At 39.7% G+C, this 18784-nt stretch overlaps 1 protein-coding gene across 3 annotated transcripts in view; it reads right to left on the bottom strand.

Annotated features, from left to right (window-relative positions):
• The window catches only part of RASGRF2 (Ras protein specific guanine nucleotide releasing factor 2), a 263109-nt gene that overhangs the window by 113971 nt on the left and 130354 nt on the right, over positions 1–18784 (bottom strand). For all 3 annotated transcript variants that reach the window (XM_070373066.1, XM_070373065.1, XM_005904542.2), the window contains exons 13-14: positions 8056–8138; positions 75–323 (exon numbers count right to left, since the gene is read on the bottom strand). In XM_070373066.1, the coding sequence (XP_070229167.1) occupies positions 75–323; positions 8056–8138 (332 nt within the window). The remainder of the gene's footprint in view (positions 1–74; positions 324–8055; positions 8139–18784) is intronic.

The raw sequence follows: 18784 nt of genomic DNA, 5'->3' as shown, positions 1-18784 counted from the left end.
TGGGCTGTCCATCAGCACAGAGACCCAGGGACCAGGTGGGGCATACTTTCATCTCAGGCTAATCCCAGGCCTACCTGACAGGGATGGAGGTGAAAGGCCTCTTATATATGTCAGAAAGCTTCCCCAGCACCACAGCTGCCGTCGTGAAAATCCGATAGGTGTGCAGAAAGGTGTTGAGGAAATCGATGCTAAGAAACCGCAAGTCGGTCAGTCTCTCCAAGAGGCGCTCCACGCTGGCGTACCGGATCTGCGGCACTTTGCAGGAGTTGAGGGTTTTACTGAAGCAAATGTCAGTGTCGTCCTTGTGAAGCCGGGCGTCAGACCTACGCATAAGGCAGGAATGTGAGGACAAAACCAGAGCATAACTGACCTTCAGCCCCTGAGTATTTCAGGGTCTGTAAATGCACACTCATGTCCAGGCTTCCCCTGGCATTTGATAAAAGATGTGCTTGGACATATACAAAGCAGGGCCACAAAAACATCAACCATGCCATTATAGTTTAGGAAGGTCAGAATTAATTGTGAAAATAGGAATCATTCATTCCACTCTGTGGATTCCTTCTCCAGGGGAGGAGAAATAATTTTCCCTTTATACTCCTGAGATCTTAATTGAGTCTCTGTGATAAAAGATAAACAAGAGAAAAATAAAGAAGCTTATTAACATGTATATCTCATGTATCCCTGGGAGATAACCAGGAGAAAATGAGAAACTCAAAAAGGTGGCTTAGAACTTAGACTTAAATGCCATCTTAATAGGGAAAGGGTGGTGGGGGTTGTGTATAGGCCTCTCAGGGAAGAGTAAATGATTTTTAGGAAAGATGAATGGACCCTTAGAATAGATGGAAGGTATCAGAACAGATGGAAGGTATCAAAATAGATGGAAGGTTTGTGACAGTTAGCCTGGGTGTGATGTTGACATCTAGTCTCTCCTGTGACAGCTGTCAATTTTCCACGGTTGGTGAAACTCCTGGGAAGATTTATGACAATTGAGTTCCTTTTTGAGAATCTGTCTTTAGGCAGATAAGAAGAGTTCAGAAAAACCATCTCTGCATTTGCTGTTTTTCAAGTGTCTGTAGCTCAATGTAATGAATATGCCAAAGTGGCCTATGTTAGAGTAGCATACTCCGCTTTCACTTCTTTCTCTGGTTCAATCCTATTTTATTAGGAAATTAAAGCCAAAGTCCTATTTAGGAGGAGCAGGGCTTATACCCTCAAATCAGAATATCAGAAGTATGATTAAAAAGTAAGGGTGACATTCTCCCCACAGAAGGGTGGGGAGGAGGGGAAGATGCAGACAGCACTGCTATTATCTGTGGTTATTTCTTTTTCTTACTTGTAATTTTGTACATCTGTGCTCCCCCCCCCACCAATTTTTTCTTGACTAAACCAATAGATATTATATTATTAGGTATTTTTTCCTCTGGAAACAGCTCTTTGATCAGCTCTATTGTTTTTTTTCTATATTTTAAGGTATTAATTTCCATTCTTAGTTATTTTATTCCTACATTTTCCTACAGTTGATTTTTGTCATTCTTTTTCTAACTCCTTGAATGCTTAATCCATTTCATTCTTTCTGGCTGATTAATGCATTGAAGGCCATCCATTATTCTGAATACACTTTAAACCATCAATTGTGTAAAATACTGTGTTTTCCTTATGTTTTCAATACTCTGCAGTGTTAAAAAGTGTCTTCCTAAAAAAATAATGGATGTAATATACTCAGTGAACTCTTCTAAAGATTCCCCTTCCACAGTCTCCACCTGCCCACCTGCAATGCTGGGTTTCTCTCATTCTATAAAACCACCATCTGGCTGCTCCTCAACTTGTCACCTGGAGGCCCTTGTCCTGGAAGCCTGCAGCAGTCTTTCCAGGTGGACAGGAAACTCAGGGGAAGGTTCACACAGCAGCCCTCGGGATCCTTGGGTGTGCTCAGACCCCTCAGCTCGTGGTGCACCTTCGTTAGAAAGGTCAAGAAGCCGGGCTAAGTTCATAAGATGGAAAGCGTGGAAGCTGAGGCTGAATCCAAGTGAGGCTCAAAGAAACGCACACCTTTGCGAGGACTGCCCGTAGCCTTCACGTTCCCTTCTGAGACCCCCGTGTCTACCTTCACGGCAGCATCTCAGAAACAGGTGATCAATGAAGTGCTGGATTTAATCACTTGACTAAAGGATACACTACGGGCCAGTGAGGTTCAGTGAGACAGTCGCTTACTAAGAATCAGCTGGCTTGTTGTGAGTGTCCCTAATTAGCTATTGCAGTACTTGGGAGGGATTTTAAATTATATATTGCAGGGAGCGAGCTCCGCCCCTGGCAAAGGTCATGAGGAAGGAGGCTTGGCATACGCAAAGGCGGGATCAAGCCTCAGGAGTCTCCCTGGAAATTCTCGAGCAATCTACCCCCACAACCAGAGTCTGCCTACTTTCTGCTTTGTGCCTTCACCTACACCTCTGACTTTACGGGGGGCTGTTCCCCACTACCTCTCTGAAAAAAGAGTTAGCTTACAGCTCCAGTTAATAATTCTTGGGTGTGACAGTGTTTCAACCTACAAACTCCTTTGGAAATCCTCTAGCCTGCCTGAATAGGTTTTTCCGGCCACGTGTGACTGTTCAGAGCCTCCCAACTGTGAGAGGCAGGAGATGTTCTAAACTGTCTAAATACAGATTCCTTTGAGCAATTAAAAGATTGATTAGAAATTGTATTGGTGAAGGGATTTTCACTTGTTGGGCCAATGTTTGCTGCTAAGTTTCCATATCCCTTATCTGCTGTGTCCCTGGCAGTGTATTGATTAATATAATTGGTGTAAGTAGTAGCTTTAATGTTTGTAACCTGGGACCCTTGAGTTAATTCTTTTTCTTGTTATAGCCCACCACACCTTTGCTCTGTAGGAATGCAACTTTATCTAATGCTTTTTGGAGGCTGGCGCCTGACTTTAGAATAATCACCTTTAGAGAAAAAGGCCTCCGGGCCAGAAGATGATGCAAATCACCTAAACTTTTGCATATGATAAGTTTGCAGGAAGAAAGCCTGGCTTGCTGCATGACTCTACCCCTTCCCCCATTATCCTCTATGCATAACTTAAGGTATAAAAACTACTTTGGAAAATAAAGTGCGGGCCTTGTTCACCGAAACTTGGTCTCACCATGTCGTTCTTTCTCTTACCTTCTGGGTGAATTATTCAGCCTCTTTTCTCCACTGAATTTCCTCACTGAGCTATCCTTATTCTATTACTCTTTATATCCTTAATTAACGTTTAATTAAGCAGTTGTTTCCTGATCCTCGCCGACGCCGTCCCCGCTTTGAATTCCCTGGATCCACCGGGGCTGGACCCCGGCAATATATTTATTTTCTTTGGGATAAAAAGAAATCAATAGCTTCTTTAGCTTGCTCTTGGAAACATCCCACCCTAAAGTAAGCTCAGTGCAGAGGGGAAGACTTCATTTGAGGGCCTGAAAGAGCATTTTAAATGAGTAGCTTACTTCTGACGAGGAACTAAGGGCAGCCTGTTCATTCTAGTCACATCACTGATCTTGAAAATATAGAAGAGCATCGAGTGAGGTTCTTGAAAATACAATGGCTCTTTCTTGTCCTTCATATGTGACCATCCACCAACTTTACTTTTCTGGTTTTTAATCTTCCTCCCTTGTTAAAAGACCTCAGAAACTTCTTTAATTCAATCAGTCTCAGTTCAGTTCAGTTCAGTTCAGTCGCTCAGTCGTGTCCGACTCTTTGCGACCCCATGAATTGCAGCACGCCAGGCCTCTCTGTCCAGCACCAACTCCCAGAGTTCACTCAGACTCACGTCCATCGAGTCAGTGATGCCATCCAGCCATCTCATCGTCTGTCGTCCCCTTCTCCTCCTGCCCCCAGCATCAGAGTCTTTTCCAATGAGTCAACTCTTTGCATGAGGTGGCCAAAGTACTGGAGTTTCAGCTTTCGCATCATTCCTTCCAAAGAAATCCCAGGGCTGATCTCCTTCAGAATGGACTGGTTGGATCCGCTAATCAAGGTGATCACTTTTTCTCCCACCATTTTCCCATCTAAAATCTCCATTTTCTTAGAAATGGCATTTCTAAGTAATGCCATTAAGCTAGGAAAATTTTTTGTTTTAACCTCTAAGTTGAGGTCAACTATTATGAAAAGAAAGCAAGCCTCAGCCTAAATACATAAAGTATAAAACATCACTTAAAGGAATATAATCACCTAATAAATATCATGATTTTGCATTATAATGGTAGTTTTGCACTTGGCATTTTTTGACTATAATTACTTTAATCAAATACTAGGAGGAAAAAATACATTGTAGCCAACATGAAATTACAACTAATTACACCACTGCCTCTCAAAATTATGATTACAGTTTCATTTTAACTAAAGAAAAAAGAATTAAATATTATGAAATTATTTAATTTTCTTTTATTACACTGAAAGAGATTTTACTTTATTTCCTAAGGGGCCCTCAAGAAGATATAATGTGTTACTTAAGCCTCCCATGATAATAGCAACTCCTTTTTGGTAAACATTTTAAAAAACAATCTTGAAACATCAAACCCAAATCACCTATTGTAATTAGTAAGTTTTAAAAGTGAGTCCCTGCAAAGTAATGCCATTAAGATAGGATAATTTTTTTCTTTTAACTCTGCAAAACATCTTTTTTTATTTTTTATTTTTTTATTGCATGTAGCCAGAGAGACGTGCAGGGAGGCAAGAATATAGAATTTAGAGAAGAACAGGACCACGGAGGAGACTATCAGAAGGAACAGAGATTGCAAAATCATCTTTTTCTCTGATTGAAGAGAATCAGGCTCAATGACCAGGGGAAAATGGAAGGAAGAAAGATACAAAATATATGAAACTCTGCCTTGGGAATACACCTCGTAGAGAATAGGGCATCCAAATATGTGTGACTTCCATAGGAAGTCCTTACAGCCTCAGATACAGGTTTCTATTCTCTAGTGAGTGGTTCCAACTCATAACAGTGACCTCTCTGTCCCTCCAAATGCAGAGAAGTCTTGGTCTATATAGGAGGCAGTTACAAATGAAACTGGAAATGGGAATTAGTCAAACTCCCAGAACATAGGACAGAAGATGCATTGAGATGCCAGTCATAACTGAGGCAGGCAGAAAACTAAAGTTTTTATCTGTATTAATTTTTTAAGTGAACAAAGTGTATGTAGAGTAGGTGTGCAGCTGCCCTAAGGTTCAAGAGCTTATAAGTTGGCTACCAAGTCCAACTTACATATTCTCATTCTAAAGCAGACTGGAATTTCAAGGCTGTCTAATCTTCAAGAAAGTACTTCAAAAAAATGAATGAAAATAATATACATTATTTTGTGAAGTATTAAAATAAGTCCCATCGCTTCATGGCAAATAGATGTAGAAACAATGGAAACAGTAAGAGACTTTATTTTCTTGGGCTCCAAACTCACTGCAGATGGTGACTGCAGGCATAAAATTAAAACACGCTTGCTCCTTGGTAAAAAAGCTACGACCAACCTAGACAGCATATCAAAAAGCAGAGACATTACTTTGCCGTCAAAGGTCCATACAGTCAAAGCTATGGTTTTTCCAGGAGTCATGTATGGATGTGAGAGTTGGACTATAAAGAAAGCTGAGCACTGAAGAATTGATGCTTTTGAACTATGGTGTTGGAGAAGACTCTTGAGAGTCCCTTGGACTGCAAGGAGATCCAACCAGTCCATCCTAAAGGAGATCAGTTCTGAATGTTCATTGGAAGGACTGATGTTGAAGCTGAAACTCCAATACTTTGGTCACCTGATGTGAAGAGCTCACTCATTTGAAAATACCCTGATGCTGGGAAAGATTGAAGGTGGGAGAAGAAGGGGACGACAGAGGATGAGATGGTTGGATGGCATCACTGACTTAATGGACATGAGTCTGAGCAAGCTCTGGGGGCTGGTGATGGACAGGGAGGCCTGGCGTGCTGCAGTCCATGGGGTCACAAAGAGTCAGACATGACTGAGCAACTGAACTGAAATGAACTGAACTCTGGTAGAAAACTAATAAGAAAACTAGCCTGGTGATGTGAACTTAAAAATTAAGTCATAATTTGAAACTTTTGACTTAATATTCCATACTTGGTTTTAATTTTATTATCACACATTTTTAACTGATCTTTTCTTTTTACTTACCTTTGAAAAAAATACACTTATTTATTTATTTATTGTTGGCTTCATTGTGTCTTGGTTGCAGCACCTAAAATCTTCATTGCAGCACACAGGTGCTCTCTAGTTGTGGTGTGTGGAATTAGCTGCCCCATGGCATGTGGTATCTTAGATCCCTGGCCAGGGATGGAACCTGAGTCCCCTGAATTGGAAAGTGGATTCTAAGTCCCTGATCTGTTTTTTGTTTTTTGTTTTAAACTATACTTTAAAACCTAGGAAAAATAAGGCTAAAGGAATCTCTGCATGAGAGTCTTAAAATGACCCCTGTTGTTCAGTCACTCAGTCGTGTCCGACTCTTATGACACCATGGCCTACAGCAAGCCAGGCCTCCCTGTCCTTCACCATCTCCTGGAGCTTGCTCAAACTCATGTCCATTGAGTCGGTGATGCCATCTTACCATCTTATGCTCTTGCCCCCTTCTCCTCCTGCTCTCAGTCTTCCCCAGCGTCAGGGTATTTTCCAATGAGTCGACTCTTCACGTCAGGTAGCCAAAGTATTGGAGCTCCAGCATCAGTCTTTCTAATGAATACTCAATGTTGATTTCCTTTAGGATTGACTGGTTTGATCTCCTTGCAAGTCCCAGAGACTCTCAAGAGTCTTCTCCAACACCATAGTTCAAAAGCATCAGTTCTTTAGCACTCAGCTTTCTTTATAGTCCAACTCTCACATCCATACATGACTACTGGAAAAACCACAGCCTTGACTAGACAGACCTTTGTCTGCAAAGTAATGTCTCTGCGTTTTAATATACTGTCTAGGTTTGTCATAGCTTTTCTTCCATAAAAAGAAAGAAAAAAATGACCCTCTTCAAAATATTTTAAAACTTGACTAGCAATTTATTTTTTTTAATTTTATTTTACTTTTAAACTTTACATAATTGTATTAGTTTAGTTTTAAAGTTTGTACAATTGGGATGATGCTAATTACAATAAATACCTATCATTGTACCTATCAATTGTACCTATCAATACCTGCAATGTAGAGAAAAGTTGATGCTGCTTTTTGTCTTAGCTCAGACCTAAAAAAAAAATCCACATAAAAGGCATGGAAGACAAACATTTTCTTAGCTTCATGTAACTTTTTGGAAAGATATAACAGGACTACTTTTAAAAATACATTTTATTCTTAGAATTTGGACTGCAAATAACCAAGAAAATGAGAGTAGGGAACAATTTGGTCAGCTTGAAAATCCTTCCAAAACAATTTTTGAATTTGGAAACAAAAAAGTATATAGAGACAAAAGTACTAATGTAGAGAGTTATGGCACATAGTTATTGATATAACTTCTCGCTTCAAATAAAACTACAGTTTCCTTAGTGATAACACTAAATTATCGGATTTGCTTTCTTAACAAAACACATAGACAGCAAGATGGAAGCCCCCAGCAATAGCCTCTGGGGCAAATCCATACACAGGCTGTGGGTAGATAGTACCATAGAAAGCCAGTTAATTTATGTTGAATGTCTTCAAAATCTCAGTGTGTCTCTACAACCAAATCTAACTAATATGATTCATACTCACTGAGAAGACTGCAAAAGAATCTGCCAAACTTTTGTCCATCCTCTGACACATCTGCTATCACAACTTTATATACTGAACTTAAAAATTTTGATAGGCTTTTTGTACTGAGGAAGGCATTCTGAATAGTATGAAAAACTGTATTTCTATGCTGTGAGTCAATAAACCATGAATCTGAAAAACCATTACAATAGTTTTATTATTTATAATGGCATATTATGAATTATCACATTACTGCTGAATGTATTCACAGTATGAAGCTGAATCCCAGTGAAGCAATATTTTATTCAGGGTTTTACATTCTCCACCAATTTGATCCTGATTAAAATGTCAGAGAAAGGATTATCACACTTACTTAATCATATGTGGCACAGTAACTTTGGAATTTTCTTCAAACACTATAGTCATTAAACCATTACACCGTATGTTGTCCACACACTGTGAAATTAAAAAACAGACAGTTACAACCCACATGAAAACCTAGGCAGAGTATGTATTCCTAGAATTATTTAGAGTCATAAAAACAATTCAGTTTCTCATCTGGGCACATAAGCATGCAAGCATGGGTATGCACACGTGTATACACACACACACACACACATGCACACACACACAGGGAAACATTACACAATGAAGAACAGAGTCCATATCCAAATACCAAAACTGCGCACCTAGCAAATGCCCAAGGATAGATATAAGGGCTGCATTTTCCTGGAACGTGTTCCCCAAGGATTCTGAGCACAGCGTCACATCAGCACAATCCTCTGGCAGTCACAACTCTACTTGAGGAGTTTATTCCCCTAGTGACCACCTCTGCAATATTCCTTCTCTACCACAGGGCGTGGTATGGGGCAGGCAGAGAAGAAATGGTGGCTTCCTTGGATGGGATTCATCTTCTCTCTCACTAGTAAGCTCTGTGTGTGCTTTTTTGTGTGTGTGTGTTTTGTTTTTTTTTTTTTTGCAATAAATCCCCACATTTTACTAGTTTCTCAAGCAGCTTCTATTGGCAATGTGTTGGTTTGGTGAGGATGAACTGTATGCTTTCTCCTGTTTCTGACATACATAAAGCCCTGTTCATCTCCTCTCTTTTCTTTCTAAGAAGAAAACTCAGAACGTTGCTAATTTTCTCTGCCTTCTTTATTTACATCTATGCCTTATCAATTCAAAATTTCCCTTTGCAATTACTTTGGGCTAGAGAAGTATTTTGAATTATACATATTCCCTTTAAACAAAACAGAAAATGAAAAATAAAATCTAAACAGTTTTTAAAATCAGAAATTACTTTTAGTTACTAGGATACCATGTACTACTTAATGATTATAATTAAATGGTGTGAGGAAATTGATTGCCAAGTGATTTCACACAGCTCTTGAACTCAGGGTTTATCCTAAACCCCAATGTCTAATGAAAGAATGAATATGCATATAAAAAACTTTGGATTACCAGCATCCCCTGACTGTTGATTCCCCTACTTAGCATAATAGCCATTTTCATACTTAATGTTCCTTAAAACTTTGTTTCCTCAAGTCTTATGCCATTATTTCAATGACGAGGTATAGCGGATCTCTACTTCCAGGAATAAAGCAGAATATTTTAAAGTTCCTCTTCATTTCTTTAAACATCTGAAATTTTGAATTAGCTTCTTATATGTATAATTGTGGTTCAGTTCAGTTCAGTTCAGTCACTCAGTCGAGTCCGACTCTGCGACCCCATGAATTGCAGCACGCCAGGCCTCCCTGTCCATCACTAACAGTTTGAGTTCACTCAAACTCATGTCCATCGAGTCGGTGATGCCATCCAGCCATCTCATCCTCTGTCGTCCCCTTCTCCTGCCCCCAATCCCTCCCAGCATCAGGGTCTTTTCCAATGAGTCAACTCTGCACATGAGGTGGCCCTAACTATAAATTAGATGATATGTGCTTATACATGAGTTTATACTATATCTTACTCCCCTAGGTGGATTACAAAAATGCATATAGTAAGACAAAGTCAAGGTAAGTAAGAAAATCAGAGAGGATTTGGATAAAGTGTGGAAAATAATAAGATGAAGCCTGGAACCAACTGACCACATATACTTTATGTTGAGACGTTCCAAACCCTTGCTCTACATGGTCCTCAAAATTAGCTGAGCCATGGGGCAGCCAACTCAAAGGAAGCCATATGATCAACTACAAAATTCATGGCTTAACAGAACCTCAATTCATCCTACTCTCTGTCCAAAGGAAAAGTATCTCATGGGTCTTATAAATAAAACATTAAATAATGTCATGAACATTATTGTCCTCAACAACTTCATTTTAAAGTAATTAAAGTTTTGTTTTTTTATCAAATCATGTCTTATAAACTTCCTCAACATTGGTTGAAGAGTATAATTTCAAACTAACCACTCTGTGGTGAGTCCCAAAGGATGGGTCCTGCCTTTGCTTATCTGATTTCAAGCACTAATTTCATACTCTGCAGAAAAGGGTCTGTATGGCTGCTCTTCTTTAGGCATAAATAAATGCAGCCTCTCCCATCAGTTTTGAGTAGCAGGAAGTTAGACATGGTATTCTTCCCAAAGTTCTGAAACTGCGCTGTCCTAAATTAGTACCCAGTTGTATGGAGCCAGTGTTTTCACCAGTGAGCCAAGCTGCCAGTAGTAGGGGTATCCTCGTAGGCCTCAAAATGACCACACGACCTCAAGGGAGAGCTCTCAGTCAGGGCCAGGTGAAAAGAGACTCCAGTGACTCCATTCATTTCTATGCATGAGCATACAGGGGAAAGCAAGGAGATGAGTCTGGCTGGTGTGAGCATCTATAACGGAGGAGACGGTAAGAAAGAGGAAGTCAGCTGCAGTCAGCAGTCTCGAATCTGGATTATATCCAGCAGGCAGATGGTAAGTCACTACAAGTTTCTAAGTGGTCTTGTTCAAGTTAGAAGATCTACAGCTGGGGGAATTCACTGAATGGCAAGATCATCAGGATGATATTCTGAGTCACAAATGAAATGATTCATGGCTCCGCTGAGGCAGACCATGGGAATGAAGAGGAACAGATGGAGATAAATATTTTGAAGAAAGCAATAATAGAAATTGATGAGTTACTGAATAAAACCAAGAGAAAAAAAAAACAGGGTAAAATTCAAAGATGACTTCACTATTAGAACATTTTAAATTGGAAAATGCAAATATATTTAAAAGCAATAAACATGGCCAAATGTTTTTTGAGTGACACAGAACTTAACCAAAACTAGTCTACCTTTTTGGATTCTCATGGGCACCAAGAAGATGCATAGATTATATGGCATTAGAGAAGGCAATGGCATCCCACTCCAGTACTCTTGCCTGGAGAACCCCATGGACGGAGAAGCCTGGTAGGCTGCAGTCCATGGGGTCGCTAAGAGTGGGACACGACTGAGCGACTTCACTTTCACTTTTCACTTGCATGCATTGGAGAAGGAAATGGCAACCCACTCCAGTGTTCTTACCTGGAGAATCCCAGGGACAGGGGAGCCTGGTGGGCTGCCATCTATGGGGTCACACAGAGTCGGACATGACTGAAGCGACTTAGCAGCAGCAGCAGGGATTTTATTACATGAGGGTCTCATGTCTGCATTTATTAAGTATGTATCTATGTGACAGATACTGGGCTAAATGCTGGGAGATGAGGGCAGGGAGCAGAGAAAGAATATATAAAAGAGTTTCAAAGATGAGTAAAGTAAACCACTTTAAATTCATTTTCCTAATTCCAATGGGAAAATGGTTTAGCACTATCCCTATTCTTATGAAACTACGAGCGAGATTTTGGGGCATGGGGACAGATGTGGCATACAGACAGGGAGAGGAAGGAGGGGTTAAGTGACACCTTCACCCCAGTGACATTTCTAGCTATTCCTTAGACTTTTCACTCTCGGTTTTTCTGAGCAGAATGAAGATGTTACCTGGGTAACCAACACAGAAAGTGGGAGGACAGAGCTGGTGTTTGGTGAGAATTGTGGAAAGTAAACAGTGTTCCTTCAATATCCTTTAACAATCTAAGCAAAAGCATAGTTATCAGACAACAGCCTTAGGATGTCTCAGGGCTATAGATTTTATGTTTAGATATTCTATTTGGTTCTTTGAAAGTTAAATCTGGATCCTTTTTACATAGCGATCTTTTCTTTCCTTTCTTCTTCCTTCCCTCCTTTCATTTCATACTTTACTTTAAATCTTCTTTTAAACCTGTCTTCTCTAAGTTATCACTGTATTAGATGAAGTTCCAGCAGTGCTAATTATACTCCTTACTGAGTCTTCTGACTCTCATTCATGATAGATCAGTTACTCAAAAGATTTGTAATTTTTTATTTTGAGCACATTGTCATGAGCCCCGAACTGTTGAAGTGTTGCTAATGCAGTGACTTTGTGTTTGCTTCTACCAAGCATTCTTGCTAACCAGCAACAGTCCAAAAATTGTTTCTACATTAATTTCTCAGTTTGGAATTTTCACACCATGTGAATATTGCACATCTGAATTTCAAATCCATAGACCAGAAATGCATTTGTTTTTCTCAAAGGAGATTTTAAAAAATTCAGAACCCAAGACAAAGACAGACTTCTTTATGATTTCCCAGGCCAAATGGGTATTTTTTTTTTTTTTTTTTGAGTTCTTATTTCATGCATGGGACCGCCTTCCAATGCTCAGGCTTTAAACAGAAATCTTAGTTCCTTTAAGGGGCCCAAGGCTAACCCTCCCTCCTTTAGCTAATACCCCTCAGGCATGGGACAGATAACCAGACTTAAATCATCCTCATGTCTCTGTGTCTTCAGCTTACATGCTGTTTGCTCTGACTTTAAATTTCCCTGTTATTTCTGGCAACTAGAGATTTCCTTTTATATTTATAAATATCATCAATGAATTAAATTTTTTATTATACTGATTTTATGTATTAAATATTTCTTTTTTTTAATTAATTAATTTATTTTACTTTATAATATTGTATTGTTTTTGCCATACATTACTTGAATATTTCTGATTTTATAGCCAGAGGGGATCTAAATTGGTGCAGTCCTCCACACTGTCAGAATTGAAACTTGAGATAAATGTTTTAGATCCAAAAGAGAAGATTTATGTGACCACTTTTGAACATCTTATTATCCAGTGTCAGATCTCATTTTGTAAATCTATTTGATTCATTGTGTCAAGCATTAAATTATTTTCAATAGGAATAAAAATAACTTTTTACTTACACTCAAGTCTCAGAAGGAAATATACATGCAATCTGAACCAGAGATCAAAAGACCATGTAATAAAAAAATCACATTTAATTGTACAAAAAGGTCTTTGATAACTGACACATCTATCTGTGGGATGGATGAATATATATACATATAAATATACATACACACATATACACATATGTTGCTGTTGATTAGTAGCTAAGTTTTGCAACCCCATGGACTGTAGCTGGCCAGGCTCCTCTGTCCCTAGGATTTCCCAGGCAATAATATTGGAATGGGTTGTCATTTCCTTTTCTAAGGGATCTTCCCAATCCAAGGAGTGAACCCGCATCTCCTACATGAGCAGGCGAATTCTTTACCACTGAGCCACCAGGGAAGCCCATACACACATATACATACATGTGTATATAAAATATATTATGGTATATTTATAACAGAGAAGTGGTTTTGAAATGGACTCTTTATCTATTAGAGGCTCCACAGACAGGGTTCAGTGACAACATGATTTTGAACAAACAGGATTCCTAGGGGCCCTGGGTTTACCAATTCTACTTCAACCAGAATATTTTGCTTTTATCTCACTTCCATTTGGTATTTTCAGTACTGCTGCACTGAAGAAAAGAGTTCTCTTCCAGAAAGAAAGTTAAACTGCAATAGAACTTTTATTTATGTATGTGTGTATGAATATATTAATATTTATATTGAAAGTATATATTCATAATCATATAAGCACATATCTTGTGTTGGGGAGAAGAGATTGAGCCCTGGGAAAATGAATCCAATTCACTCAGTTAAAAGAGAAAGACATGAAAATAGCCAGGGTGTCATATAACTTTAAGGACACAATTTATGTGAATTACTATAAACTTTAAAATCAGTAAGATAACAAAAGCAGATTCCTAGATCATGGCTATTCTAGTTCAGTTTTGATGACTATGACCAGGGGATAGAGGACTGGGAATATGTATATTTATAAAAGCCCCAGGTAATTAAAAAAATTTTTTTTCATTGGAGGATAATTGCTTTACAATATTGTGCTGGTTTCTGCCATACATCAACATGAGTCAGCCACAGGTATACATATATCCCCTCCCTCTTGAATCTCTGTCCCATCTCCCACCCCATCCTACTCCTATAGATTGTCATAGAGCACTGGGCTGAGCTCCCTGTGTCACACAGCAGATTCCTACTAGCTATCTATTTCACGTATGGTAATGTGTATGCTTCCATGCTACTCTCTCAATTCTTCCTACTATCTCCTTCCCACACGGTGCACAAGTCTCTTCTCTGTCTGTGTCTCCACTGCTGCCCCTACCTTACAAATAGATTCATCGGTACCATCTTTCTAGAGTCCACACACATGCGTTGCTGCTGCTGGTGCTAAGTCACTTCAGTCATGTCTGACTCTGTGACCCTGAGGACTGTAGCCTGCCAGGCTCCTCTGTCCATGGAGTTCTCCAGGCAAGGACACTGGAGTGGGTTGCCATGCCATCCTCCAGGGGATCTTCCCAACCCAGGGTTTGAATTCTTATCTCTTATTTCTCCTGCACTGGCAGGCAGGTTCTTTACCACTAACCCAACTGGAAATACAATATTTGTCTTTCTCTTTCTGACTTACTTCACTCTGTACAATTGGCTCTAGGTTCATCCACCTCATTAGGACTAACTCATATATGTATTCTTTTTTTAATAGCTGAGTAAAGGTCCATCTAGTCAAGGCTATGGTTTTTCCAGTAGTTATGTATGGATGTGAGAGTTGGACTATAAAGAAAGCTGAGCACGGAAGAATTGATGCTTTTGAACTGTGGTGTTGGAGAAGACTCTTGAGAGTCCCTTGGACTGCAAGGAGATCCAACCAGTCCATCCCAAAGGAGATCAGTCCTGGGTGTTCATTGGAAGGACTGATGCTGAAGCTGAAACTCCAATACTTTGGCCACCTGATGCGAAGAGCCGACTCATTTGAAAATACCCTGATGCTGGGAAAGATTGAAGGTGGGAGAAGAAGGGGATGACAGAGGATAAGATGATTGGATGGCATCACCAACTCAACAGACATGAGTTTGGGTAGACTCCAGGAGTTGATGATGGACAAGGAGGCCTGGGGTGCTGCAGTCCATGGAGTCGCAAAGGGTCAGACACGACTGAGTGACTGAACTGAATATTCCATTGTGTGTGTGTGTGTGTGTGTGTGTGTGTCTGTATATCACAATTTCTGTATCCATTTTTCTGTAGATGGACATTGTCCTAGCTACTGTAAAGAGTGCTGCAATAAACACTGGGATTCATGCATCTCTTTCAATTAGGTTCTCTCAGGGTATGGTGGCTCAATGGAAAAAAAATCTGTCTGCAATTTTTTTTTACAGACAGATCGAAGATGTGGGTTCGATCCCTAGGTTAGGAAGATCCCCTGGAGGAGGGCATGGTAACCCACTCCAGTATTCCTGCCAGGAAAATCCCATGGACGGAGGAGCCTGGCAGGCTACAGTCCATGGGGTCATAAAGAGTCAGACATGACTAAGTGATTAGGCACATGCCCAGTAGTGGGATTGTTAGACCCAGGTAATTTTGAAGCAGTTGGTCCTTGAAGGAAGGCTAACAATGCCTTTTGCAGCAGTGTTTTTGTTTGTTTGGTTGGTTGGGCTTTTTTGTTTTGCTTTGTTTTCCTTTTTTTTTTGACTGTACCACACAGTTTGTGGGACCTTAGTTCCCTGACTGAGGATGGAACCTGTGCCCTCTGCAGTGGAAATGCGGAGTCCTACCCATTGGACTACCAGGGAATTCCCTCTAGTAGGCTTTTCTGCAGGTCCTGCTTAAGGAAGTATCTGGTCAAAGGTTAGTAATCTACTGCATCACCATACCTTTCTATCTTCCTAATACTTCTAAAGAGTGGGAAGAAAAGTAAACTCAATTTTTCTCTTAAATCACCTTTTTATATTAAAGTAAAAAATTCCCTATTGATTCCAGAGAAGCTATTTTAAGGGAGGAAGCATGTCAGTGTGCTACAAATTTGTCTATATTTTGACACATCTGCCCAAACCAAGAAGCTCAGAGGTGAATTTTAATTCTGCATTTTAGTTAATACCCATAATTACAGAAAAGTCTGTTTAATACTCCATTATGTATCACAGTAAGACATGCACAAATGAATGCACTATATTGAAATGAACGGTCAAATCTTCAGCCTCAAATTTTTCCCTATAAATAGATGAAAAAGGGAAGAATTATTGGTCAAGACCATTAACCACTTGCACATTTTGTTGGACGCACCAACAGTTAATTATGACCTTGCTGGTGGAGCTAAAAGTATAATTAATCATTCAAGCAATTGTTACTTCTAAAAATTACAGCTTCAAAGAGAGAGGCCTGACAAAGCTAAAAGTCTTAATTTTCATACAGAGTTCTCTATGTGAAAGTGGGATTGTGTCAATACTTAGGCACCACTTTATTATTTCAAGTAAGAGCTACATGTGATTAGTATAACATGGTACAAGGGTTTAGCAAGGTAGAGTCAAATTATGCCAGAAAAAATTAAAATTATGCAAAACAAAAAAATGACAAAAAGAAGGACAAAATCATGGAGAATATATTCATAATTTAGATCGAAAGAAATGTTTATTTCCCTAGGACAGGGAAGGATATCTACAAGCATAGCCCCAACAAATAAATGTCCATCTGGTATAAACAGACAAGAAATAGATATGGTGGAAAATGTCAGTCTCACTGATAACTGCAGAAGTAATTAAAACCACTAGGAAGGAATTCCACTTTTCCATTAAATGAGGAAATGTGACAAACATGACAAAATTCAGCACTGGCAGGACTTAGAATAGACGAGTTACATATTTCTTGGGGTGTTTTGGCAGTCTGTCGAGTCATGAATCATGAAATCATGAAAGTGATCAGGCCCCCTTCACCAGCCCTATACCTGTGGGCAAGATACACCAACAAGGGGCCTTGAAAGGAGGAGTAACTCTCGGTGCAAAGATGGCTAGCACCACCCCATCATACATTAGTGCTGAAACTTGGAAATTGCCCGTATGCCTAATTATTCAGAAAGAGCTAGAAAAGTGGTAAGTTAACATGATGCGTGCTTAGTTACACAGTCATGTTGGACTCTTTGCGACCCCATGGACTGCAGCCCACCAGGTTCTATCCATGGGATTTCCTAGCCAAGAATACTGGAGTGGATTGCTATTTCCTTCTGCAGGGGATCTTTCTGACCCAGGAACCGAACCCGCATTTTCCACATTGGTAAGCAGATTCTTTACCTGCTGAGTCATCAGGGAAGTCTAAGTTAACATGGTAGAATAAACATATATTACCATTAGGAGACACCGATACAAAGAACTCATAGGAATATAGGAAGATGAAAAAGGAAAAAATGATGCATATATGCAGCTAGAGGCAAACTGTTGAATTATTTTGGTATGGCAGGATTGTGAAGGTTTCAGAGATGAAAATATTTGATTTTCAGAACAGAGTTTCTCAAATGTAATTGTGAAAAAGTGATCAGTGGGGCCTGTTAAATCTGAGGGGGTGTCTGGAAGGTGGGTTCGGGAATCTGCATTTAAAAAAAAAAAAAAACTTCAGGTAATTATCTGTGAAAGACACTTTGATAAACATTTATTTAGTGATCTGGGTGTTGGGAGTATTTCTGGTTCCTTTTTGTATCCATATTTTTACATATACATGATAAAATATTAAAAGGTACATTTCAAGCATTCTGTAGGCTCATCTTATCAATAATGAATATGCCTAGAGGGATGTTTGGGGGACTGACAGATTTCATTGATGTATGTATAGCACACAGTTTCCCCCATAAAATGAAAATGTTTTAAGTGGAGAACAAGCCCAGTTGAGATGCAGGCTGCTGGGCAGTAAACTAGGCTCAATTGATAGTGGAGCACTCTGTCCCCACCACCCACCATTCAAACCCTGCGTCAGGAAAATCACTAAGTATCTCAGAACACTCACTACCTGGCTCAACATTTTTTTTTTAAATTCGAGTGTAATTGCTTTACAATATTGTGCTGGTTTCTGCTGTCCAACAAAGTGAATCAGCTACATGCATACATATGTTTCCTCCCTCTTGAGCCTCTATCCCTCCCCCACATCCCAGGCCCTAGGTCATCACAGAGCATGGAGCTGAGTTCCCTATTCTATATAGCAGGCTCCCAGTAGCTAGCTATTTTACACACAACAGTGTACCTATGTCACACTTAGTCTCCCAATGCATCTCACCCTCCCCTCACCATGTCCACTTGTCTGGTCTCTGTGTTTACGTCTCTATTCCTGCTCTGGAACTAGGTTCATCTGTACCATTTTTCTAGATTCCACACATGTGCATTAATATATGATGTTTGTTTTTCTCTTTCTGACTTACTTCACTCTGATTGACTCTAGGTCCCTCCATATCTCTACAAATGACCCAATTTCATTCCTTGTTATGGTTGAGTAATATTCCAATTTATATGTGTACCATAACTTCTTTTAGAAGCAGTTGGCTCATAGCCACTCCCTCCTCTTCGATGCATTTCCTTCATTTGACTTGCAAGACACCACACCCTCTCGGCTAGCCTCCAATTGCACTACTGGTTCCTTCTCTTCTTTGCTGTTCTCCGTGACTCCTCACTCACTCCACGGGCTTCTCCTCATTTCTATCTATACTGACTCTCTAGGTGATCTCAACAGTCTTGTGGCCTTAAATATCATCTAAATGACAGAGAATCTCACACATGGACCTCCCTCCAAGCACTGAGCGTCCATACCCCACTGCTTACTTAACAACTCCATTGAAATTACTTCCCCCTTTCTACTTTCCCTCTCAACATTCCCCTTCAGCCACATCTAACCTTCATGCTATTACTCAAAATATACTGCCTCCTACTCT

The sequence above is a fragment of the Bos mutus genome, chromosome 7 (genome assembly GCF_027580195.1).
Source record: "Bos mutus isolate GX-2022 chromosome 7, NWIPB_WYAK_1.1, whole genome shotgun sequence".
NCBI classification, from domain to species: domain Eukaryota; kingdom Metazoa; phylum Chordata; class Mammalia; order Artiodactyla; family Bovidae; genus Bos; species Bos mutus.
The sequence above is the reverse complement of the archived record's forward strand: the minus strand, read 5'-3'. Positions and strand labels throughout refer to the sequence as shown.